Source organism: Bidens hawaiensis, unplaced genomic scaffold, assembly GCF_021521415.1.
Source record: "Bidens hawaiensis isolate Kalapana, Puna unplaced genomic scaffold, B.hawaiensis_p1.1 tig00002273_1, whole genome shotgun sequence".
NCBI classification, from domain to species: Eukaryota; Viridiplantae; Streptophyta; class Magnoliopsida; order Asterales; family Asteraceae; genus Bidens; species Bidens hawaiensis.
In genome coordinates this window covers 2,544,164-2,571,513 of record NW_027491121.1, presented here as the reverse complement: position 1 = coordinate 2,571,513, position 27,350 = coordinate 2,544,164, and the positions used below count along the sequence as shown (strand labels likewise).

Genomic DNA, 27,350 nt, shown 5'->3' with positions numbered 1-27,350 from the left:
TTCCCGAAACCTAACTCACGTGTTCTTCTGTGGTAAAAGTTTGGTGATTTATCTGCATGTTATGAATAGTGAAATAGAGTCTTCTTGACGTACTAAGTTCTGTCTCGGAAACTTAGATGTGACATATATGCCCTTGTAGTTGATGATATTCTGAAAATATATCGTAGTAACATTAAATGCCATACTTGATCACACCCGTAACTTATCACCAACGTTGTTGAGTCACACTAAATGTAACACGGACACACCTCATGCATAACTTTTTGTGTCGAGTCTAGAGACTCACTCATGGTTCAAAACACTTAGAAATCTCATTTTTGTTTTAGAGCACTAGTGAGGATTTCCTTTACGCACGCTTTTTCTCGGACTTCAGTAACTTCGCAAACAGTGAGTTTCACGGCCCCTCTTACCCTTTTTACGTTTTATTAGGGGGAGATAATATACTCCAAACACTATAGATTTTGTTTATTATGTATATATCACTTGTAAGACTAAGTGGCAACAAACCAACTAAGTCCTTAAGAAACAATTGAACCGGTTAATATTGGATAATAGTGTCACACCCCGACCAATGGCGGCGGAACATGCCGGGGTGCAACGTGATTGGACAAATACACAAGACACTATTTAAGTGACATTATTTAACCAACTCATTTATTTCATAAATCAATAATCAACACATCTCGTTCACACAACCAAATTGAATACAAGTAACATTTATATTTTTCGTTTTACTAATATCCTAATGGCCTTGGTAACGTTTTTCGTCAAGTCCTCGAGTCAAAAAAAGTCAAACCTGTAACATTTTATAAAATAAAGTTTGTCAACACAAAGGTTGGTGAGCAATTCATAAGTTTGAGCATATAAGTATATAGTAATAAAAAGCCACAAATCTTGTATACGAAACAATATTTAAAACAACAATTTGGATAATAAATGAGATTGCTAACACATTAGCGACACCTGCCATAAGAGAATACCAGATGGTTCAGGATTTTTATATGAGGTCGTTAATATGAATACATTAACGGCACCATCTATAAGAGAATACCAAATAGATTCGGATTTCATGAGGTCGTTAATAAGAATACATTAACGACACCGTGCTATAAGAGAATACCAGATAGTTCACGGATTTATGAATCAACCAACCAAAAGCGATAAGCACATAAGCACGTAAACATAGAACACCAAATCGAGCATTTGTTTAAGTAAAGTATACAACAACGTTTGTGGGTTTAGATTCAAGTATAAAGCATTTAGTTGAATACGTATGAAATGTCACCCCAAAACGGAAGATGGAAAACGGGGTATGAAAGTACTCACCTCGATTGACGAATCGGGAAATAATAAAGGATCGATATATAGAAAGCTTGTGAACGAAACGAACGAATCCGACTTGAAAGCTAATTGAAAACGAATAAATAAAATATATTAATGAACTTGAACTTTAGTTGAAACTACATTTGAAGCATTGAATGAGAAGATTCGGTTGTTAATCGGGTTACCGGTTAGTTTGTTAACGATTAAGGACTCGTACTTACTTGATAGTTAAAATAAAAATAATATTATTTTATTTGGGCTTTTAAATAACTAAACCAATATTAAATAGAAACGAGACAAGTTTTAAAGAACCTGAAGTTAGTAAAAGCGAAACGAGTAAGCCTGTTTCGAATGTTAAGATTTCTGTTCCTAGCTCTGTCTCATCAAATTCGGACAAGACATCCGAATCTAGTGAGATAAAAGAAGAGGTAGTGTTACTAAAACGTGGGGAGGAATATAAGCCAACTAAAAAGAACTCTCCCCTAAACCCGTTTGTCCCACCATATGTTAGACAAACGAATAGTAATGCAACCTCAACATCTGAAACAACTGTTGAGACGAAAGTTGAACACAGGAGTTGTTTCAGATGCAATAAAATAGGACACCTGATTGCTGATTGTCCTCTTAATCAGAGATTCAGAGGTATGAGGACTCCGAAAACTGAGAATAAAACGAATAATAATTACTATAATGGTAAGAATGCAAACTCACCAAAGTTCAGACATTGGACTAAACCAAGATTTCAAAGATATCAATCTCAGTTTTTCCCAGTTAACAACCAAACCTACCATCATAATTCGGTTAATTCACTAAGGTTTGGTAGGCCTCATAGTCATTCCTCAAGAAGGTTTCCTTTTAGGACTTACAGAAACCACTCTCAAACTGCCTTTGGGCAATCAAAGTACGGGATGCCATTTAACAGATTTATACTGGTCTTGGGTCCCCAGATTTTAATCTTTTCTTTAACTGTGCAGGAACAGTTGAACAGGACTGTAAACAATCTGTGGGTTGTGGATAGTGGCTGTTCCCGGCACATGACTGGTAACAAGAATTTGTTACACGAATGGAAACCTGTTCAAGGAGGTAGGGTAAGTTTTGCTGGAGAGAGTGGTGGTAGAATTACTGGTATTGGAACTGTGACAAATGGTAAAATGAAGTTAGAGAAGGTGAATTTTGTTGAGGAGTTGAAGCATAATTTGTTGAGCGTGTCTCAGATTTGTGACAAAGAGTACACAGTGCACTTTACTAAAAATGAAGCAATTGTTTTGTATCCTGGTTTCAAGATACCAGAGGCATGGGTGGTGATGAAAGCTCCAAGACAAAAGAACACTTATGTAATGGATATGAGGTCAACTGAGATGGCAACAGAAGAGTCATGTCTTCTGTCAAAGGCAACTGAATCTGAGTCAGAATTATGGCATCGAAGAATGGGGCATATACATCTTCGCAAAATGAATTACATTGTCAAGAATGGCCTGGTGCTGGGTGTTCCTTTGAAGAATTTTAACTTTGAAGATCAATGCGTGTCGTGCAAGAAGGGAAAGCAACACAAGAAACCTCATCACTCCAAGAATGTTAACTCAATCGTCAGTACACTAGACCTGCTTCACATGGATCTCTTTGGTCTCGTGAATGTAAAGAGTCTAGGTGGAACTTCATACTGCTTGGTAGTAACCGATGACTCGATACTCTTGGGTATATTTTCTGAAGGCAAAAGATGAGACAGTTCAGTTGGTGATTAACTTGATTACCAAGGTTGAAAACATTGTTGGGAGAAAGGTTAAGTACATCAGGAGTGATAATGGGACAGAGTTCAAGAACTACCAGATGGAGATGTTCTGCTTACAAAAAGGGATAGACCATCAGTACAGCGCCCCGTACACTCCGCAACAAAATGGGGTGGCTGAGAGGAAGAATAGAACGCTAATTGAAGGAGCCAGAACCATGCTGGCTGATGCTAAACTTCCCGTGGTGTTCTGGGCTGAAGCTGTTGCCACAGCCTGTTATATCCTTAATCGTGTTTTAACTGTTAAAAGATTGAATAAAACTTGTTATGAACTTATGCATGGTCGAAAGCCAAACTTGAATGGCCTCAAACCATTCGGGTCCCCATGTACGATATTAAAGACAAACTCTAAATTTGGTGAGAAAGCCGACGAAGGTATTTTAGTCGGATATGTTGTTGGGACACCCAACAGAAGAGTCTTTAATTTATCGAACAGCAAGGTTGAAGTGGTATGTAACACCGACATCACGAGTTACAAACCACCAATGCCCAGCACGGGACCCGCTGAAGCTTTTGACTATGATAAACTGTTCAAATCCTTTAATATGCCTTACTTGGATTTTGCAGAAGTTGATGAGAAAATTGTTTCACAGATTCTGTATGATGAGGAAGAAAATATTGTGCAACGTCCGCGATACGATGAGTGTCATCCTTCCTCGTCAAGAACCGCTGATATTCCTGCTGCCTCTACTGAGGAAGAATTCTACAATCCTTTTCACTCTCAACATCAATCACCCATTGATGAACTCTCTTCGAACTTGGAAAACAATCTTGAAGTCAGTACGGTTCCGACTACTGGTGTTCACAAAAATCATCCTTTGGAGAACGTGATAGGTGATATGTCTGATGGTGTACAAACAAGACGAAGCTTGAATGAGCACACCTGTGTTTACGCAAGCATTAAGGAACGGGTATCATTAATGAGTGCTTGTATACCTGCTTCATCAGCCAGATTGAACCAAAGAACTATCAAATGGCTCTCAAGGATAGCTCGTGGGTCGAAGCCATGCAAGAAGAGTTAGCTCAGTTCGAGAAGATGGAAGTATGGAAATTAGTTGCAAAACCGAAGAATGTACATGCTATTGGCACAAAGTGGGTCTTTAAGTGTAAGAGAGATGAGAAAGGGATAATCATAAGGAACAAGGCGAGGCTGGTAGTAAAAGGGTTTAATCAGCAAGAAGGAATCGACTACAATGAAGTGTTTGCTCCTGTGGCAAGATTGGAGGCAATCCGACTATTTTTGGCATTTGCTGCACACAATCAGATGAAGGTGTTCCAGTTAGATGTAAAAAGTGCCTTTCTGAATGGTAAAGTCGATGAGGTAGTGTACGTTGAACAGCCTCCGGGTTTCCCTGACCCTGATTTTCCTGATCATGTGTACAAGCTGAGTAAAGCGCTATATGGTCTACATCAGGCCCCTCGTGCCTGGTACTCAACCTTGTCTGATTATCTGCTTGAAAATGGGTTCGAAAGAGGAAAGATCGACAACACGCTGTTTGTCAAGAGAAAAAGGCGAGATTTTCTACTAGTTCAAGTCTACGTGGACGACATCATATTTGTTGCATCAAAAGTCGTCATGTGTCAGGAGTTTGAAGAAGTCATGAAAAAGAGGTTTGAAATGAGTGCAATGGGTGAATTAACTTTCTTTTTAGGATTGCAGGTTGATCAGAAGAAAGATAGGATGTTCATCCATCAAACTAAATATGTCCAAGACGTTCTCAAACGCTTCAAGATGGAGGACAACACACCATTTGATACTCCGGTTTGCGTCAACCACAAACTGGGTGCTGAATCGGACAGTGATGAGGACGTGGACCCCACCCAATATCGAGCAATCATAGGTTCCTTAATGTATTTAACTGCATCTAGACCTGATATTATGTTTGCAGTTTGTCTTTGTGCTCAATTTCAGGCAAGCCCGAAGGAATCTCACTTGAAGGGAGTGAAGAGAATATTGCGGTATCTCAAAGGCAAGCCTAAGCTGGGTTTGTGGTACACGAAAGGGGGAGACCTGGACTTGGTTGCTTACACAGACTCTGACTATGGAGGGTGCAATCAGAACAGGAAGTCGACAACCGGTGGATGCCAGTTTCTGGGAGGAAGATTGGTGTCATGGCAGTGCAAGAAGCAGACCTCAGTAGCCATTTCCACCTGTGAAGCAGAGTACATGGCAGCATCAAACTGCTGCTCCCAGGTTCTTTGGATACAACATCAATTGCGCAATTACGGTCTGAATTTCACTCAAACTCCTATTTGCATTGATAACACTGCTGCAATCTCAGTAACTAACAATCCCGTAAAATATAGCAAAACTAAACACATTGACATTCGTCATCATTTTATACGGGATTGTGCTGAGAAGAAATTAATAGTGCTCGAAAAGGTTGATTCGTTAGATAATTTCGCTGATCTTTTTACTAAAGCGTTTGACCGAACTTGTTTTCAAAATCTTGTTGAGCTTAATGGGATGATCAATCCCGAGTAACCGTGTTTCTCGTTTCTATTATTAAAAAAATAAAAAACCATCACTATCGCTTAGAATTATGTCGATTGCTTCAGTTTGAAGGACACATCTTTGGATATGTTTGGTCCTTACTTCTACTAGTAGATTATGAGGATAGCCATTGACCAGATGACTGAAAGTGACCGGGGCGGTTTATGATGGGTTTTGTTCTTTCGCTGAAAAATAGTCGTTCATACTTAGTTAGAAGGACACATACTCGTATGTGGTCGGTCCAGCTGATCCATTGGATCTTCAGGATAGCCGTTTACCTGATGACTTTGACTTGATCGGGGCGATAGAATGTAAAATTTTTTTTAGGGAGATGATATAATTTTTCAAGTCTATAACTTCGTAAGAAGTTTCATTAATATGTTTAAAAGAAAATTGATCCAACCTTGGAAAGTGATAGACAAACTAACTCTGTGTGCTTAACTAGTGAAGTTATTAGGCCTAAAAGACTCTAGAACAGTCATTGTATTTTATGGTAGCTTTTTATGGTGCGTAAAAGTAGAAGTGATACTAATTAAATCTTCTCGATTTAAAGGGAAGATCCATTCAGAGTTGTGTATGTCTCCATATACATCTTTCCGAATGATAGGCAGAAAAGCGATTACCCAGTCATACACGAGCCCGTGAGTGTTCTGATTTCCGAGAAGATAGTGTGTCAAGTACCTGCAGTGATCCAGATTCGGGACTTGCAGTAGTCTAATGTTTGAAGCTATGTAAATCTTTATTATTTTAAAAAAAATGATGATGTTAAGCCTTCTGAAGCCTATTTTGTTATACTTATCAATCAAGAGGCAAGAAAGAGAACGGGAAAAAGACTCTAAAGATCAAGATGTACTTACTGTTTAATCAGACACTACGGGTCGAGGTCAACTCGGGGTGACTCGGGGAAAGTCAAATAAGCTTTGAGAATAGATGGGAGGCATCACAATCTCTGATGTGTTGTCCGTTTAAATTTTGAGCTTAATTGAACCTAATCCGTATCACAGAAGCGATGAAAACCATACTAAGTTGTTTACATGCTTACAACCTGTTTCTTTATGTCATAATGCCGCTGAACATGGATCTATGTGACAGCCATCTAATTAGTATGATTCATGTTCGGATCTTTTCTAAAACATTCTAGTCTCCGTCAAGACTGAAATTTGATCCCGTGTACTTTATTTCTAAAATTTACTTTACATATGTCGTTTTATGGTTTAAAACTTGGTTACTTGGTCTTTGATCGTAACATTTAAATCTTTAAAGGAAGTTTTAAAAGTTAATTGCATAATGTTCAAATTTATAAGGGACTGTTGTGTAAATTTTAATACTAAGCGAAGTTATATAAGAGGCGAACTTGTTAACAGGCGAAGTTAAGGGGTAAGCGAAGTTAACCCTAACTTCGCCTGTATAATTTACACCGTATATAAAGAGATTTTTTGGTCAAACACTTTACATTTTTCAAACCCACAGCGAACTTATCACTTTAAAGGGTCGTGGCAGAACAGTCAAGAATCAACCTGATCCAGACTCACGCTATTCAGCGCCTTGTTGCAGAAAATCAGATTCAGTCGTCCCTCCTCGTTGAGCACGGTAAACTTTTTGATGCTTTAAAACAGTTCTTAGCATCTCAGGGGGAGACGAGCTGCAAGGGCGATGAGTTGAGGACGAAGAAGAGTAATGACAGAGACGATGATCCCAATGCATTGAAAGGTGCAGGTGGTGAGTTGCCAAGAACTGAACAAACTCTTGGGACTTCCACAACTCAGGGGGAGTCAACTGGTGCAACAGGTGGATCAGGGGGTGATGATGTGGTGGTAGTGGATGATGAGGAGATGTTGGATGATGATATTGTAGGTGACGACGATATGTTATCGGTTGAAGAAATTGAAAAGATAGGAGCTGACATTGTGATTGACAGTGAGATTGAAGAGGGAGAGATTGTGGAGGATAATGTAGAATATGAAATTCCAGATGTTGATAAGTCAAATGTGGGTCAAGATATGGGAAGTGAAGAGTCAGAATGGGAAGAGCAGCCGAGATGGAAAGAAGGCTACGCTCAATGGTTTGTGAAGTCAAAGAAGCCAGCGGTTCCAACTATGTTTAAAAAGAGTTATAATATCAAAGGGTATGCTGAATCAAAGAAGGGGATTATATGCTGGTTGTATGATGAGCAGTTGAGGCTATTTGTGATTAAACGTTACGATGGAATTCAGTACTTCAAGAGGTTGTTGAGATCATTGAATACCTTGCCTGAGTGTGAGGTGAAGGATTTGGCCAAGTTGGGGTTGATAAACAGGAGTGATGATAATATGGCTAGGATTATTGGGAAGATCGTGTGGAAAGAAAGTATAAAAGAGAAAAAGTTCGAGTTGTTAAAGCCGCAGAAAGGGAAGCTTGTTGAAGATAAAGACAGAGGAATGAGAGCTGATGGAAAATCTTGGATGGTAATTAAGTATAAGCCTATCCGGTGTTTAAAAGAAGTGCCGATGAAACAAATGCCCAAGGATGTCTTAAAGAATCTGAAATGGTGGTATGTCGATAGTCAAACAGCTGAAGCGGTTATGGAGGATGAAGATGAACAAGAGGTGCTGAGAGTGTATGATCCTATGCACTTGGTAAATTTGTCTCAAGCTGACTTGCAGGTGCTAGACGAGAAAAAGATATTCTATATTCCTGCATGGAAAGATGAAGCCAAGAAATATCAGAGAGTAGTTTCCGTTTGTGTCAGAGAAGGCGTTCATGCTTGAAGATGAATGACTCGAGATTTTTGGGATTACAAGACAAGTGATTGAAGATAGAGATATGAAGCTACTGCCAAGGGGGAGTCTGTTGGTGCATCATGTCAGTAGTTCAGTATCTAGTGTCTGTAATCGTGTTAGTTGGTTTTGTTTTGATTTGTATAGGTTGTCTCACAAGTTCCCCTAATATAAGCGAACTTGTGGACAAGCGAAGTTATTGACAACTTCGCCTAGTCTGTTAGGCGAAGTTGTCGAAGGCTTTATAAGCCTTGGCTACGGCTTGTATTAGAAGATTATTGCAGTACGTGTAATTGTGATTGAACATCACATGTTAAAGGGTTGCAATACAACGTGTCTTTTGAGTATTGTAACGTGTATTTGTGCTTGGTTTTAACGTATATCGCATCCTACGCTCGTATCGTCTTACGTAGGGATTCCGCACCTACGTAGTACGAGATACTTCCGTGTAGATTCGGCTGGGAACCTACAAAAACAGCTCAGCCTCAAGAATCCTATCTTGTAAAACAAGTCCATCTAAGAGAGTATTATACAAGACAACATTTGGTACAACCGCTCGCCTGAAACAAGAGGCTAGGTGGGCAAAAGCGTCATTGGTGCGAGACAACCGACAGCAAGATCTGATTGCAATACTCATGGAGTATTGATCAACAGGAAGTCCAACGACACGCATCTGGTTAAAGAGATGGAGGCAAGTGGAAAAATGCTTCATTTTGGTAACAGAATTAAGCAGCTGAGTAAAATTAATAAGAGAAGGCAGAGGTCTTGTGTGTTAATTTTTTTTCAAAATGGTATGTATTTAAAAAAAAAGGAAAACGGGGAAAGTCAAAAAAAAAGGTAAACGGTGTATCATTTCCTGCCACCAGAGGATTAGGAACAATGGTCTTGAATACGGATTAGGATCCTCCATTGGCAGGTGAGGTTCAATCATTGGGACCTATTCCTTCGATGCCAATGGAGGATTAAGAGGAGCAACTTCCAAACCCCGTTTGTGTTCCGGATACATTACCCACTTTCAACTATAAACACTTGCGAAGATTGCTTAGGGCCCGGGGTCCCCCCCCCCCCCCCCCCCCGTTTATGCAGTTGTATATATTTACCCGTTTTCGTCGGAATTTTTTATACGTAGTGTAAATTTAGCCGTTTTCGGCAGAAATTTTTTATACGTAGTGTAAAATTTAGCCGTTTTCGACCAAACTTTCTTATACGTAGTGTAAATTTAGCGGCTTTCGGCCGAAATTTCTTATACGTAGTGTAAAGTTTAGCCGTTTTCGGCCCAAATTTTTTATACGTAGTGTAAAATTTAGCCGTTTTCGACCAAAACTTCTTATACGTAGTGTAAAATTTAGCCGTTTTCGGCCGAAATTTCTTATACATAGTGTAAATTTTAGCCGTTTTCGGTCAAAATGTCTTATACGTAGCGTAAAATTTAGCCGTTTTCGGCCGAAATTTCTTATACGTAGTGTAAACTTAGCCCCTTTCGGCCGAAAATTTGAGCCCGGCTACCTTCGTTTGTGAAACTTTGTATACATTATGAATCTGGCCCCCCGCGGTGTCTTACACTATAAATACATACTTCAAATTTTGTATACATTATGAATCCAACCCTACCATCTTTCAAACACTTAATTTTCTTTCAAATGGCGCACCGAAGAGACAAAGAAGAAAATGAAGAATTTTTTGGAAGTTGCTAAGTTTCATAACGGAACACAAACGGGGTTTGGAAGTTGCTCCTTTTAATCCTCTATTGGCAGCGAAGGAATAGGTCCCAATGATTGAACCTCACCTGCCAATGAAGGATCCTAATCCGTATTCAAGACCATTGTTCCTAATCCTCTGGTGGCAGGAAATGATACACCTTGTACCTTTGTTTTTTTAAATGCATACCATTTTGAAAAAAAAATCCTGTGTGTGTAGCATTTCGTCGAACAGGTTCAAGGCATCATTTAAGTTAGTAACTCTTTGGTACTTAGACCGAGGTGGATGATGATCAGTATTTAATCGGATAGAAGAGATGAAATTATTAATATTATTATTATTACCGTTGGTTTGTGGAAGGTGTGAATCCCTAACCGTTGTCGGAAGTAGCTCATCGCCGGCACCCACTGCATTTCTCAAATTGTAATGATTTCTGTTTGATTTTCAGATCAAATTGTAACTTCACATAAATGTTGTCTCTATGATTCATTGATTCCTGTGCTAAAAACAATCTATTAGTATATTGGTATACTCCTTTTTACCTAAATGATTTTCTTTTCTTTTTTTTTTTTTGTAAAAAAAATATGAAGTGGTATTTTTGAGCTTTAGTTATGTCTACATCTAGTAATAATCACAAGTAAATGTTCTTTAGATCGAGATGATACATAATGAAATTGTGCTTTGTTGTGGGGATAAGCAACAAACAGATAACGATCAAACGCCGCCATGGGTACCGGTGCATAGGTTTAGCACGGTTTTAAGCCCCTACCTAAATCAAAATTTTAAGTTTAATCAGTTATTTGCTCACACCTATGTCAAGGGAATGAAAAAACATTCAAACTCTTGTTGCTCACTGCCCAAGAAAAGAACAAATCACACAATCTTTTTACCAAAAGAGAGCAACATTCACTCTAATGTTGTACATAACACAACACCACCTCATCTGACTATGATACATTCATCCTCTCATTCTATCTTTTAACAAAAGCAAAATAATAAACAAATAATACATCTAACCAAGAAACAAATATCATGTCAAAAAAACTAGCAACAAGACCCAACACTTACCAATAACTCATACCTCCCCATTTGTCAATGTACAAAGGGGTTTGCTAACTCACACTCGGTGCGGTTTTTGTGCTCTCAAATCTTCATTTTCAATACGTTGCACCAAAACGATGTGAGGTGGGGTAGGGTGGACTGCCTAAGCAAATTCTTGAAATCTCTCAACTGCGCCAACCATAACAAGCATTCCGACTGATTTTAAGGATGGTATGATATGAAATTCCAACTAAATCCATGCTAGAGAGGCATGATCATTTGCGACTTGTGGACGGCCTCTAGTCGGTGTTGGTGGCCTGTTTGCATTAAGCTCCTACCCCCACAATACGAATAATATATGAAAGTTAAAATCAATTCCCAGCATTACAAAGTGATGAAAATGTTAAATTTTCTAACAAAATAAAGCAGTACCTGCATCCATGTATCGTCAGTATTATGGCGTTCAGGGGAAGTTTCTTGTGATGAAATTGCTGGTGGCAGTGGATGAATAAGTTTTGGAACCACCACAAGATCTCTACCCAAAACTAATATTGCGCCTGCATTATTTGCGGTCCCTAAATAACAAAACAAGATATAAATAATCAATACATGTATATAGTTATAACAGAGGTGACAATTTAGGGATGTATTTTAAAAAGTAGCGCATCATAACTCATAAGTGGATTATATGCTCTAAAGTCTAAATCATTTTATTTAAAAATTTGGATCATTAATATGATAATTCTTATACTTGACACAATATTATTTATCATAAAATAATAAAAAGGATCAAGAACGATAGATTTACCACAGTAATTGGTGGCTGAGAAAAGGGTAATCAAATGTCCGTGAGCAAAACGTTCAAAGCCGTCCATTACACATTCATGTGCTCGTACAATCAATTGGAGATCATTGTTGTTGCAGAACTCCATCACACGATCAGGCTATTTATGAAATAATAAATGGTTAATGCACCAATGAACCAATATTTCCCATTATAAATAATTAGAAAGAAACCATGCTCACCCCGAAAGTAACCAACCCAGGGCCTCTAGCATTGGGTCTCAGTCCTTCCACACTGTCATTTTCAGTGGGGTCAGACCTATTCAGAAAGATAAACGGTTAGAACATGTGCACTAACAAATTCAGTTCAAAATCAAACAATAGATGAATAAAAGACCAACCACAATAAATCCATGAGTACAATCGAACCAGCTTCCATAGTAATTGGTCTCTGAAGGTTTTCAATCTGCTCTATATGATTAATTGATCTACCAATGCCACCATGCATACAAATAATCTTTTTCTCAATTAAAGCTGCAAGTGGCAACCAGTTGAACAATCTGTTTATTCGATGCCATACCCAGATTCCATCCCTCTCACCCTGTTTTAAGATGAATTCTGATCATTACCAAAAAAGGATAACCTTAAATCTAAAACTACATAAGCAAATCAAGAACATGCTATTACCATTCGCTCTATGCACTCGATTCGAAATCCAAAAAGTGCATTAATATCAGCAGCTTCATGATTCCCACGAATTAAATGAACATTGTGTGGATGCTCAACCTTGAAAAGTCAACAAATTGATACATACATGGTAAATCATGCTTTTCACAGTAGTAAATGAACATGGTAAATCAACTTTTCACAGTAGTAAAAGACACAAGTAGTACCTTTAAAGCTAACAGCAGACAAATGGTTTCCAAGCTGTGTTGACCTCGATCAACATAATCTCCTAAGAAGAGATAGTCGATATATCTGATGGATGATGCATATAAATTAGCATGACAAGTGAGAAGTTATGAACAACTTACCAAAGAATGACTCAATATTGAAATTGAAAGTAATTTATAAACATGAATTTAATAAATAAATAAATAAAAATGTTAATCTGGTAGTAGAAGGATCTCTTACGCTATGTCTCCAGCAGCTGATGGAGATCCATACTCATCAAAAAGTCTCATGAGATCTCCAAACTGCCCATGCAAATCACCAAATATCTTAATAGAAGCCTTCAGTTGTAGAACAGTAGGTTCACTAGCAAATATTCTTTCAGAACTATCACAAAGATCAGCTATCTCATTGCAATCCAGAAAGAACTGTCGACGAACAGGCGGTTTCCACCCACGAGGCTTCAATAGGTGAGCTATCACCTGAAAAAAATATATATATTTTTCATGAACAGAAGACATATATATACATAAAGATAATGTCTGGACTTTTGTCTACCTTTTTGGGGACACTATTAATTGACATTTGGCGATCTAGAAGCTTCCTTGCAGCAGTTGCATTTTCCGGGGTCCCATAACTAACCCTTCTGCCTTCATTTTCAAACTGGTCTATAGAAAGCTGTCTCACCATTCCACCTAATGCTCCACCAGTCTCTGCAGCTACTACCACCTGTAAATCAAAGGAAATCAGATGTGTTGTACAGTACATGCACGCAAAACTGTGAATATAATACTGACAGCTCGATGATGCAGCCGTATGCCAGTTGGCGCAGAATTAGTTACAACATCAGATTCAGGTTTTATCATTTGTTTCCCACTAGGAGTCGCCTCAGCTCCACGATCCCTATCTGGGAGGTCAACTTCTCCATTTGACTGGCGGGCTTTTGCAGCAGCTAAGGTTTTAGCAATGGCCTCAGCTTCAGCTGCCGATGCCTCAACCAAGTATTCAACTCCTTTGCTAAGTCTCCTGCATAACAAATATAACCACGTGTGTCAAAATGGGTCAGGTTTAAGAAAAATAAACATAAACCAAATTTAGTAAAACCACCTTGAGCCAGGAAGCATAGCATTCTCAGTGCTGATATCTGTATGCATGTCACCATTTATAGGTGGCGCAACAGGATCCCCAAGTACAACTGCACCATCAGCATCTGGCTGCCTTGTTCGGTCATCAGCAAATCCATACCGTCCAGGTGGCCTACCTACCTGTGAACCGGAGGCTGCTTCTGCAGCAGCTGCATGTGATGCTGCTGATGTCATTTCAGCAGCAGCCAGGTCTTCAGCAACTAAAAGATCATCTAACAATACTCCTACAGTGAAAGAATCAACAGTAAATAAGACACCATAATATTAACTACTGAATTGACCTAAGTTTTAAAATCTATGAACAGGTCTTACCTCCACGTAGACCACCATATACAAATATTAAATCACCAACAGCAGCAGCAGCATGCCTACACCGCCTTGTTAATTCAACCGCAGCATCTCCGCCAGCAGCATCAGCACTGTATCTACCAGTCCTTGGTGAAGTCACAACAGATTTTGTATCACACCATACTCCTGCTGCAGTATCAAGAACTATACAAAAAAAATGAAAATTGTAATGAGAAACACGTGACTACGGATTATAGCATAATATATAAAAAAACACGAAACTAAATCAGACCTGCCACACTAGATGAATCCTCCACCATGCGACCACCACCAAGTGCTCCACCAGATACATGAAGCCTAGCATTAACAAAGACCTAAAAACAAAAATTGAACACCTTTATGTACTCTGCATGTGTATTTGTGTGTAGTAATAACTAGTATTTGGAAGAATAACGAACTGCTGCGTGTTGATATCGAGGAGATGGTGAAACCCCAGGAGCAATTGCCCATTCCCACCTACCATCTCTGTGTTTTGCAAGTCCATAAGCACTTGCCAGAGGCTGCAGATATGAACATATATAAATAAAATCAGGTTAGTATATCATGGTGACTTTGTTTAAAGGTGGGAAGCATCAAGGTACTGCAATTTGCAGATATACCAATTAGTTGTAGTGATAACACAACGCATAACTAAATATACAACAACCCATAGGGTTTCATGGGACTGCTGAAGTGTTATATTCTTAAATATCACAACACTATCAGAAAAATGAAAGATCTTGAACAAAATGTAAATTTTCAAGAGTCAGCTTAGGATTTTTTTTCAGTAATTCCATGGTTTCGATAATTGGTTTAGATTTTAGAAAATATATGGTAAAATTTGGGTGCAATTATAACATATTTCTCACCACACTATTTGCATCCCGCCCTCCACAAAGCAAAAGAAGACCATCAGAACGTGCACTCGCGGTAGCATACCTACATCAAAATGGACGAACCAAATGACAAAACAGCAAAAAAGTAAATAAATAAAAGTATGCTATGAACTGTACAAAAATTTGTCAGAAAGTAAAGAGAACCCAGAAGAACAATTTATATATAATCACTTGCATAGTGATACAGAGAAAGATATAAAAGAAATAAAAAGAAAACTCAAAATACCAAAGGAATTATCACATAGGATTTACAATCACCAAAAGAAACACAGAGAAGAAAAAACATTATATTAACTGATTAAATTGGAATGTAAAAGATTTCCTAAAAAGCTAAGCATCTGGCCGATCACGTAGCTAATGCAACAAATTCATCAACTTATCAACAGTTACAAAAAACTGATAACCAATTGGTCTTGTAGATGTCCCTGTGAACATTTATCTGACCAGCTTTATAAGACAAGTCGCAGCCAAGAATTTTCTAAATTAGCATAATCAGCCGCCAAACGTAGAGAAAGGAAAAATTAACTTGGCTGGTCAAATTGGAATGCAAAAAAATGCCTAAAATGCTAATCACTGGTGATCTAAAAAATTTAACAAACTATCAACAAATCTTATTGAATACACCAGTATGATATTTATAATGTAATAGATCTCGTATTACATCAGAGTGAGACATGGATCATTTTTGTACCTTGATTAAGACAATTAGACAAACTTTATTAAACAAGTGGAAGCCTAAAATTTTCCAAAATAGCAGATTTACTTAAAAGAAAAGACATGTGATTCAGAGTTTATTTACCATATTTATCCTATGCAGAACATAAGACGAATGATGGTGGAATAATATGGAAAACAGCGAAGGAAATAAGAATAAGTAAATAAAAAATTCTAGATATACAACAGTTACAAAAAACTGATAACCAATTGGTCTTGTATATGTCCCTGTGAACATTTATCTGACCAGCTTTATAAGACAAGTCGCAGCCAAGAATTTTCTAAATTAGCATAATCAGCCGCCAAACGTAGAGAAAGGAAAAATTAACTTGGCTGGTCAAATTGGAATGCAAAAAAATGCCTAAAATGCTAATCACTGGTGATCTAAAAAATTTAACAAACTATCAACAAATCTTATTGAATACACCAGTATGATATTTATAATGTAATAGATCTCGTATTACATCAGAGTGAGACATGGATCATTTTTGTACCTTGATTAAGACAATTAGACAAACTTTATAAAACAAGTGGAAGCCTAAAATTTTCCAAAATAGCAGATTTACTTAAAAGAAAAGACATGTGATTCAGAGTTTATTTACCATATTTATCCTATGCAGAACATAAGACGAATGATGGTGGAATAATATGGAAAACAGCGAAGGAAATAAGAATAAGTAAATAAAAAATTCTAGATATACAACAATCACATTCATGTATACTACATATAGTCATATAGACATAAGCATAGACCACATAGTAACTGATTTAATAAGGATGAGCAAATACAAGTCCGCTATAGGTATCCACAATCCACAAATTTAAGCCAAGGCCAACTTATATATCAAAAACTTAAAGAACAAGAATATTATTATCATGGCCAAACACAGATTAATGAAAACAAAAACTATTTCCCATAAAACTATGAATATAGATATAGAGAATAGTAAACATACATGCATGGTGGTGGACCCTCTCCCTCTGGTTCTAACTTCCGCCACTCATATGGTTTTGCAGCTGTATCCAAGGCCCACACATCAGCAAGAGGCCGTTTTCCTGTTAATAAATCGGCATATGCATTAAGTCTCTGAAAAAGAACTCGAAAACTAAGTGAAACAGTCATTAGAAGAAACTGACCATCATTTCCACCAATTGCCATAAGATATCTTTGCCCCACAAGAGCCATAACATGCCCATACCGTGGGCCTGGACCTGGGCCTTGGACCACCACTCTACAAAAATCAAATACATTTTTACTAACCAAGTTTGCAAAAACCGCAACTTTCAATATAACATGTTAAAAGAAATCATATATTTCAAGTTCAAACCTATGCCATCGAGGCCGCTGTTGTGTTAGATCAAGAACATGTAGATCCTCAGCAGATAGACCAGCTGGACCAATTCCACCCTAAATTTATTTAACAAAACCGTAAATATATATAACAGGAAACAGAAAGCTGTATAAAGTTCACAAATTGTCAAAATATCACACCTGAATAACCACCATTGTACCCACAGCAGTTGCCACGTGAGCCGCCCTTGGTGTAGGCGGTTCTCCAAAAGGAGTTATTCTGCAAATTTCTTGCTAGCTTAATAAATTGTAGAAAAAATGCATCTCGCTTGAAAACAAAAATTATATAGAAAAGAAAGAGTAACAATAGTCTGTTAAGTAAAAACAATAACCTTGACCATTTATTCGTCAACACATCATAACAGTGCACATCCGCAGTCGCACCAGATAAACCTGTAACACGAATAACAAATAAAAACACATGTTTTCCTGCTAATTTAACTTTGCAGCTACCTAAAGCCAGATCATTTATATTTTTGGCATAACAAACAAACTACCATATACAATACTTAAATTATGACACATACGGATTCCAGCGCCTCCAGGCGAGGTAGGAGCGGCAGCATTAGCCGAATTCCCCTCGAGAGCAGTCGCACCACCGAAGAGTATCAGCCTAGGTCCCATATAACCCGCACTTCCTTCCTCCCCAACTGCAGAAACCGCCGTCAAAGTATGCCCACACCTCGGCCCGGGACCATCCTCCTTCTTGTCCAAAACAGCATTCACCACAGAATAATTAGGAGCGTGCCTGGGCCCACTCACCGGACTCGGAGACTCATCCTTCGCCAAAAATAACTTATCATCCACCTGCTCCTCCGGTCCAGAACCGTTACCGTTACTGTTATTGTTGCTGTTGTTGTTGTTGTTGCTACCGTCATCAACATCCACCGATGACGTCATCGAGGAATCAACATCCATGGCTAACCAATTCGAAGGTGTTATTGAGTAGATCGGAGGTTGAATTCGATTAGGAAGAGTGTAATTTTGAGTTTGAATATGGAAACCCTAGGTTGAGAATTAAGAGATTCAATTCGATGATCCCAAAGAAATGAATAAAAGTATGTGTGTGTGTTGTGAGGTGAATAATTGTGATTTGGTGGGTGTTTTTTATTATTATTATTATTATTATTTGCCAGTGGAGTGTGTGTTTGTAACGGTGGTTGAGTGATCGCCGGCTTCGTGGTGTTGTGTGTTGGGTTCGAGTGAGTGATATAATTAAAAGGTCAAAAGGTCAAAGGAAGTGGGAGAAACGCGCTGCAAGGTGCGCGTGTGGGAATATGGTTAAAGGGATGTGATGAGATTGAAATGAAAGACACTAAACTAACACCGTTATGACTCATGATTCACGCCGTTTGGTTTGGTGGCAATCCATGCACACGTCACACGGATGGAAGTCAGTCTTAATCCTACGTGTCATGTGCTTCACGGACGGGCTACTTCCGTCTCGCATTCTTTGCCCGATGATTGAAGTTTATTTTTATGTTTTTAAAAACCGGTTCATACGGGATGAAAATACTGGTCAAAGAGGATACTGGGTAGGCGGCCAGTATGTATTAGTCAGGTAAGTTGGGCGGAAGGTTTGTAAATTGAACTACCAGTATTACTAGTAATACTCATTTATACTGTTGAACATGTTTAACCCTTATGTTTTCGATTTAGACTTCAGACCAAATATTTTTAACGGTTCGTAAATTTTTATTGTTTAGACTATAGGCAACTAGCTTTAGCTGCCCATATTTCTCTTCGATTAAAAGTTTTAATATAGCGATCTTTCCTGTATCATCGAATCGAGCAGTTTAACCTAGCGGCATTTCCTATACAATCGGATTATATACTTTTGGATTATTTTTTGAGATGAATTTGTATTATATGGTTAACTAGTCAACCCAGAACCAATTATACCACTTATAAGCCTAGTCCGATAAAGTTCAAAAATCAGTTTTTAAATCATTAGATTTATACATTTTACTCTTTGAGGATAAAGTAGTTGATTGGGATTAATATACCCATCAGTTCTTTTCTTCTTTAGATTGTCTTTTCAAAGAACAAGTTAACATTTTACTAGAGAGCTTACAAGTTTATTTTTTCGAGTAGGTCTTTTAAGAGATCAGTTATCCTAAATTACTATTTATCCAAACACATTTAACTGTGAAGTCGTTCATTTTTCAACAACCAGTGTGTTAAAAACACGTTTATGGTATTTGAGGCGTATTTGTTGGTAATCCCAAATTGTATTCATAAGTTGGTGAATATGGAACGATCTACGTTGACAAGTTGGTCAAATTGGTTTAGTTTCTTAATTATAATAGGATTATTATGGTAATGTGTTGGTCACGTTTAGATATATAAATATAAGGCTTGGCTAGAGGCTTTGGAGGTGTGATCAATACGGAATAATTGTAACTAGTATTTGAGTCAATTTTTATTTTGCAATAATAAATTATTTATCGCTCATGTGCCTTGAAGTTGTATCAAATCTTGGTCTAATCATCATCCAAGCTTGCGGCTCGTTGGATTGTTACCAACATCTAGTCGTCGCATGGAAGCATGCCGTCATGAAGAGATCTAAGACCGATCATGTTTTGCCAATGAGAGATCTACCAAGTGAGATATAGGATCAACCGATCAAAGACACCAACAAAGATCTAGGGAGTGCCAACTCATTACCTCAAGAAGTCACGTTCGATCTTGTTTATTAATTCCGAGAGCAATGGAACTAAAGCCAAATCCAACTTGAAGCCTAAGTTAGCGACTAGATCTGCGACCAATGGATTGTTGTTCGATTTTCTTGGCTAGACAATATAGACTTTGATTAAGTTGAAAATCATATATGACCCATGATCTAAAGGGACTGGATCAAGAACCAAAGACAATAAATGGTTGATGAATCAGAAAAATCGAGTTATAGTTACTATTCCGAAATTAAGGGGTTATTTGTTGGTAATTCGGGTGCGTATTTCCAAGTCAATGAGTATAAAATGACCTAAGTTGACCGGTTGATTTGGTTTCTTAATTACAATAGGATTATTATTTTCACCAAGTTAGGGTTAGATATATAAGTATAGGTTAGAGGATTTGAAGGTGTGATCAATAGAGAATTATTGTAACGAGTTTTTGAGTAAGTTTTTTCCTACAATAATAAAATGTTTATCGATTATATGCTTTGATTATGAATACTTACTCATTTTTGTCCTCGATAAAGTCTGTCCACCATCATGAAATCATGTCAATGTAAAAACGGCATACTGTTGTAAAATTTTTTAACTTTTATAATATTATTGAAGTTATTGTGCATAAGAAAATGAGACCTGGTTAATTGGTTTCTTGATATTATTAATTATTCTTTGAATAGTTTGCAAGTTGAATGTATGATTTTGTTGGTTTAACTGACTTGAATAATTCAAATCTAGAAAGTAGGTTTTCCAATTTTCAAATAATCTGAGGCTCTTTGGTTTTACTTTCCATAACATAGGTGTAAGTCAAATTGATACTAGCATATCAATGTATATAGCATGATCAAGGCTAAAGCAAAAGTGTCACGCTAATGTAATCACATGAGTGTTTCAAAAGGCTAGTTAAGGGGCAAAGGTGTAATTAAACATTTCTTGTAATAAAACTATAACTAATTATTAATATTCTATAGATGATGATATCATCATTATTTTGATACAGTTTTTCCGCCCCAAAAATATTATAATACTAAAAATCAAAAACAGCGAATACCAAAAACGGCAAAGGTCTTGGCTAATAACTTAAGATTTGGGCGTGTTTGTTCCAGAAATATTGTTTATCCATCTAACTGATTGGACTTTAAACGATTAAATCCTCTAGTCGATGTTATAAAATATTATAAATGATTATACACACATGTAGGTTCCTGGACGGATCGTACACGGGATGTCGCTATCTGCGCAGGTGCGGAATCCCTGCGTAGGTAGATACGAGCGTAGAATATGTATAAAACAAACACACGAGCAATAACCGAAACACGTTATATTGATAACCCGAACACGTGACACGAGGTCACTATTACAGACTCTGACTTGTAAACACGTAACACTCACTGAAACGAAAACCTAACCAAAACTCGCGAACACACAACTGTTACGGAGAACAGTTTATATAAACACGACAACTTCGCCTCAGGCGAAGTTGTCTATAACTTCGCTTGTTCAACAAGTTCGCCTGAGCGAACTTGTTAACAACTTCGCTTGTTCAACAAGTTCGCTCAACAACACACAAAAGTATACAGAGTGTATTATGGCGTGAAAGGTGAATGTAATAGTTGAGAAAGGAGACTATTATCTTTACGTCACTTAAAATTATTTTTTTATGTTAGTAATTATTTATTAACCCGATAAGTCATGATTTTTCAAATTCTACTTCCTTTAAAATATACATCTACACATTTGAATGTTTAAAAATTAGAGAAGACGGATAAAAAATATGTAATTACATTGCTATAAAATAAAATAAAGGAAAATAGACTTTTTGACCAAAGGGATATTTTTACTTATGGTTTCAATGTTCGGTCGTTAAGTTGGGTATCCACATGAAAGTGATACCCAACTACTCCACCCATTTGCGTGGTTGACCATAACAATATAACGACCAAAACAACTAACCCCAACGCTTCACAACATCATCCAATTCATCTAAACCTCTGCAATCTCACCATAACTAATGGCTGCTTTCGTATCTGCTCTTCACGAGAAGCTGGCCTCTGCGGCGTCCGAAACAATTGCTCCATACGTTGAGATCAATTCTGAGATAAAGAAATTGGAGCAATCATTGTTCCAGATTCAAGGTGTGCTTACAGATGCTTCTCAAAAGGAGATAACCGATCAATCCATGAAACGATGGCTGAATGATCTCCAACAGTTGGCTTATGACATAGACGACGTACTTGACGATTTGGCAACCGAAGCTAGGCGTCACGAATCAGAAACCAACACCAGCAAGGTACAAAACTTTTCAAAGATATATGATATTATCACCAAATTACAAGGCCTAGTTGAGGAGATAAATTCCCTTGGTTTAACGGTGAAAGAGGAAAATAGGCCAACGGATATAAATAGAAGATTACAAACCTCTATGGTTTATCCATCTAGTATTGTTGGACGGCAAGCGGAGAAAGATGCACTTGTGCACAAGTTATTAGTGGAGGAATCATGTGATCAAAACTTTAGTGTTGTTCCCATAGTTGGTACGGGCGGAATTGCCAAAAAACTCTAGCTAGACTTTTGTATGATGAACAAGTAGTTAAGGATCACTTCGAACTCAAGGCATGGATTAGTGTATCAAATGAATTTGATAGCTTTCGTATAAGTAAAGTTATCTTTCATTCGGTAGGAGGGGTAAACGACAACTTTCCAGATTTAACACTGCTCCAAGTAGCTCTTATGGATCACCTAAGGGACAAGAGGTTTCTATTGGTGTTGGATGATGTACAAAGTGAAAGTTGTGAGGATTGGGAAACTCTGGTTGATCCGTTTCATGTATGTGCTCCAGGATGTAAAATCGTCATGACATCGCGGAATGATAGGTTGCTCAAAATGTTGGGTTATAGTGATCCAAACCAGCTAGGAAGTTTGTCCCATGATGATGCTCTGTCTTTAGTTGCTTTACACGCATTGGGTGTAAATAACTTTGATTCGCATCTGTCACTCAAGCCACACGGTGTAGGTATCGTGAAAAAATGTGAAGGGCTGCCTTTGTCTTTAAAAGCAATTGGGAGATTATTAAGTACAAAAAACGATAAAGAAGAGTATTGGAAGCAAGTATTAGATAGTGAGATATGGAGGTTACCAATTAAAGATGAAATTGCGCCCGCCCTTAAACTAAGCTACCATGATCTTTCTGCACGTTTGAAGCAGTTGTTTGCATATTGCTCCTTGTACCCCAAAAACTATGTGTTTGATAAAGAGGAACTAGTTCAGTTTTGGTCAGCAGAAGGGTTTTTGCATCAGTTAAATCCAAGCAATAAAACACAAGAGTGCTTAGGTCTTGAATATTTTGATGAGTTGTTGTCAAGATCATTTTTCCAACATGAACCTAATAGCGAATCATTGTTTGTGATGCATGACATGATAAGTGATTTGGCGATATCTATTGCTGGTGAGTTTTTCTTAAGGTCGGAGAAGGATATTAGGAAGGAAGCGTTGGAAAAGTACCACCATATGTCATTCGTTCGTGAGAAATATGTAGTTTATAAGAAGTTTGAGCCACTTAAAGGAGCTAAAAGTTTGAGAACATTCTTGGCAACTTCTGTTGGGGTGGTAGAGAGTTCGCATTGTTTCTACTTTTCAAATAATATTTTGGTTGATTTATTTCTTGAGTTACCATTGTTAAGGGTTCTATGTTTGAGTGGTTTTAAAATAAGTGATGTACCAGAGTCCATTGGTACTTTGAGCCACCTTAGGTATCTTAATCTATCTCGAAGTGGAATCACACGTTTACCGGAAAGTGTTTGCAAGCTCTATAATTTAGAGACATTGATTGTATCTGGCTGTCAGGGTTTAGCTAAGTTGCCCAACAACTTGTTAAAGCTAAAAAACCTTCGACATCTTGACATTAGGGACACTTGGTATTTGAAGGAAACGCCAATATGGATTGGTGAGTTGAAAAGCCTGCAAACTCTCTCCAACATCTTTATTGGAGGTGAAAGCGGATTTGAATCAACAAATCTTAAAGACTTAAAGTATCTATGTGGAAAAATTTCCATTGCGGGTTTAGAGAAAGTGCAGAACGCAATACACGCACGTGAGGCAAACTTTTCACAAAAGAGGTTTAGCGAGTTAGAGGTTGTATGGAGTGATGTGTTAGATGGTTCACAAAATGAAATGCTTGAGAAGGAGGTCCTGAATGAGTTGAAGCCTCTTAATGAATACTTAAAACGACTCAAAATTATTTCATATGGGGGATCAGAGTTTCCAAATTGGGTTGGGGATCCCTCATTTTTTCGATTGAAATATGTGTCAATACGTGGTTGTAAAAACTGTACAACTCTACCGCCACTTGGGCAACTACCGGCACTTAAGGAGTTGTTTATTCAAAGTCTGGATGGGGTGAAGGTTGTGGGTATGGAGTTACTTGGGTCTGGTCTTGCATTTCCTTCACTCGAAATTTTAAGTTTTGAAAGTATGAGAGGGTGGGAGAAATGGTTAATGAATAGTGAGGTTGTGTTCCCATGCCTTCAAAAGCTTATTATACTATATTGTCCTAAGTTGGCTGAAGTCACACTCGAAGCACTACCTACACTTAATGTTCTACATTTAAGTCAATGTGACAGTGGTGTGTTGAGAAGGCTGGTTCATGTAGCTTCATCAATCTCCAAATTGGAAATATCATCTATTTCAGGGCTTAATGATGTTGTGTGGAGAGGTGTTATAGAGTATCTTGGTGCAGTTGAATATTTAAAGATTATGTATTGTAATGAAATAACATACTTGTGGGAATCAGAGGAAATTGCGAGTAAGGTTCTTGTGAGGTTAAGGAAATTGGAAGTGTCTGGTTGTGATAATTTGCTGAGTTTAGGAGAGAAAGAGGAGGAAAATAATTGTAAGAGAAACCTTCAGCTACCATCTCTTAGGTTGTTGAATGTATCTCATTGTAAAAATATGGAGCGTTGCAGTTGTCCAGAAAACATTGAGACGTTGAGTGTTAGATGTTGTGATTCAATTACAACGATCTCCCTACCAATCAAAGGGCAAAAACTCAAGTCACTTGATATATCTTGTGATAAACTATTGGAAAGGGAATGGGGTGGACACAAGTTGAACACCAACAGAAGCAGCTTGCCAATGCTTCATCAAGTAACGATATCTTGTTGGGTAAATCTAAAATCGATCACTAAATTGAATTACTTGGTTCACCTCACGTCATTGAGCATAGTAACTTGTGCAAATTTGGAGTCGTTTCCTGACAACGAGTTGTCCAATTTGACATCGTTAATGAGTCTTGCAATATTCAATTGTCCAAGTATGGATGCTCGTTTCCCACGTGGGATTTGGCCTCCCAATTTGCGCTCTTTAGAAATAGGCAAGCTGAAGAAGCCTATCTCAGAGTGGGGCCCACAAAACTTTCCAACCGCACTTGTACAACTATACTTATACGGTGACGATGGAGTGAGCAGTTGTAGTCAACTTTCTCATGTTCTTCCTTCATCTCTTATTTCTCTTCGCATGCATGAATTTGAAAAGTTGGAATCGTTTTCAATGGGACTCCAACACCTTACTTCCCTCCAACATCTCTATTTTGACGATTGTCCGGAGCTGAATAAACTGTCCCATCCCCAACACCTCAGTGCTCTCGAACATCTCTCCATTACCAATTGCCCAAACATGATGGATTTACCAGAAGAGTTGTTTCCTTCACTTTTGAGTTTACAAATTGATTTATGCCCAGACCTGACAGAAAAATGCCGTAAAAGTGGCTGTTATTGGCCTCTCATCTCCCATATCCCCTTTATCGACTTATATCCTTGGTTATGGCTTGTATGAAGGTCTCTCTCCCTTTACTGATTTTAAATTTCTGAAAATAAATATTTTGTTTGTCTGAGGTAATACTCTAACTTTTACCACATTACACTCAATTTAAAGTCAGTGAATGAAATTTCAATCAAATAGCAAGATTTCTAAGCGTGCTTTAATATACATTTAACAAAACTATACTAAAAAAGTAATTTTTGGTAAAATGTTTTATTTTAAATTATGCCCTGCTGATCAACTTTTTGTTAATCCATTTGAACTTGCAATAAAATGTTTACATCAAATATTAACTCGAATCAATATGAGTTGAATGTAACAAGACAAAATGCACAACGTTATATTATCCGATTACATGTCTTTCTATATCAAACTTATGCTTTAGCGTCTACAATAAGCTACCAACCTTTCTTTCCTCGTACTGTTAAAAGTGTCAGTTTTATTCAATTTCTGTTTATTTGTGTTTCAGGAAAAACTTGTTAATTAATGAAGTTAGTTGCAGTGCTCTTCTGGTAATAGGAAATCTTAGAGGACTACAATGTTGTTGCTGTAAAGTCAAGAAACCCAAGCCTTTGATAGACAGGGGCAATTTTGTAATTTTCATTTTGCTTATTGTACATCCACTGCATATTACTACTGTTATTCCCTTGATTGCTGATGATGATAAGTTTACAAGTCTTGTACGCGTGTGAGAGTTTTTAGAGGTTTGTAGTGTGTTATAGCATTGTATTGAATCCTCTGTGTTTGATTTAGCCTCAAGCATTTCATTTTCCAATGTTTCGTGTAAATTTCATTCTAGAATCCACTTAGGCTTTTTTGTTTGTTTGGGATTCGGGTATGGTTTGGTTAGTTCATGTCTTCTGTATGCACATTGTCTTCTTTTATATTCGGGTAAGATTGGCAAAAACAAAAACTATGTAAAAAAAATTTTAATTTTCTGAGTGAAATGATATAGGAGGTTTTTTGCATTAAAATGACACGTTAGGCGCCTTTCAATTTTTTCTTTGACCCGTTTCATTTTAAGCTACTTTTTTATTTCGCCAGTTTAACTCGGTAAATAAATTAAATATTACCAATATCGGCCTGTTTATCATAAATGGGTCGAAAGGGTAATCTCTTTCATTCTGAAGGATGGAAATATTATCATTGAATTGTGTAACAGTTTCACGGCAAAAGAGTATTGTTTCCAAAGGGTATAGGTGACATAACATCTTTATGATATTAGTAGTAACTATATACTTGTGCTCAAACAATTGTTATGTACTCTGTCATTTAAATGTTTGTCTTTTGTTGTAGACATCATCTTTCAAACATTTTAAATAGTAATGCCCACCGGTTGTATCTTACACGACGACCACCAACATCGTTACCTCCATGTGAGGTTTCTTTTGAAGATTATTTCTAGTTATAAATGGTAATTCCAGCATGTACAAAAGATGATCTTTTAGTGTATTATGCAGTGGGTCGATAAAACATAAACTAACAGTTGGATATACTGAGTGTTTAGGATTCTATAAAATTTTCATTGCTAAAGTCTCTTTTGTGTCCCACGTACATCGGACAGAATGCAAACTAGACGCTCTTTGCATTGCATCTTTATAAAATGATTTCCAAGTGTCACAAATTGACCAAGGATGCAAACACAATACCTTTGCATCT

The 27,350-nt window shown here is 37.5% G+C and overlaps 1 protein-coding gene and 1 pseudogene across 2 annotated transcripts; one reads left to right on the top strand and one right to left on the bottom strand.

The window, feature by feature from the left end:
* Positions 1–10,929: 10,929 nt before the first annotated feature.
* LOC143614519 (serine/threonine-protein phosphatase BSL3-like) lies at positions 10,930–18,514 on the bottom strand. The gene is made up of 21 exons (XM_077087936.1): positions 17,733–18,514; positions 17,538–17,598; positions 17,347–17,425; positions 17,183–17,262; positions 16,992–17,086; positions 16,811–16,910; positions 15,114–15,183; positions 14,664–14,765; positions 14,498–14,579; positions 14,230–14,409; positions 13,880–14,141; positions 13,570–13,798; positions 13,331–13,501; positions 13,016–13,254; positions 12,775–12,859; positions 12,569–12,667; positions 12,283–12,482; positions 12,125–12,200; positions 11,907–12,042; positions 11,531–11,673; positions 10,930–11,432 (listed from the first exon to the last, which is right to left on the bottom strand). Exons 1-21 carry the CDS (start codon positions 18,121–18,123, stop codon positions 11,349–11,351), a joined length of 2,964 nt encoding a protein of 987 aa, XP_076944051.1. The 5' UTR covers positions 18,124–18,514; the 3' UTR covers positions 10,930–11,348.
* Positions 18,515–21,757: 3,243 nt separating this feature from the next.
* LOC143614508 (putative disease resistance RPP13-like protein 1) lies at positions 21,758–26,320 on the top strand (annotated as a pseudogene). The gene is made up of 2 exons (XR_013150302.1): positions 21,758–25,708; positions 26,161–26,320. The product of XR_013150302.1 is annotated as a putative disease resistance RPP13-like protein 1 (transcript).
* Positions 26,321–27,350: the final 1,030 nt, after the last annotated feature.

Bases quoted from the DNA above. Each gene is read 5' to 3' on its own strand.
- LOC143614519 (XM_077087936.1), bottom strand. From the start codon at position 18,123: ATGGATGTTGATTCCTCGATGACGTCATCGGTGGATGTTGATGACGGT. The intron at 15,184-16,810 runs GTATGTTTACTA...ATTTTGATGTAG, and splicing joins GAGGGTCCACCACCATGCAT to GTATGCTACCGCGAGTGCAC. The intron at 12,860-13,015 runs GTAAGAGATCCT...ATCATCCATCAG, and splicing joins TCAGCTGCTGGAGACATAGC to ATATATCGACTATCTCTTCT.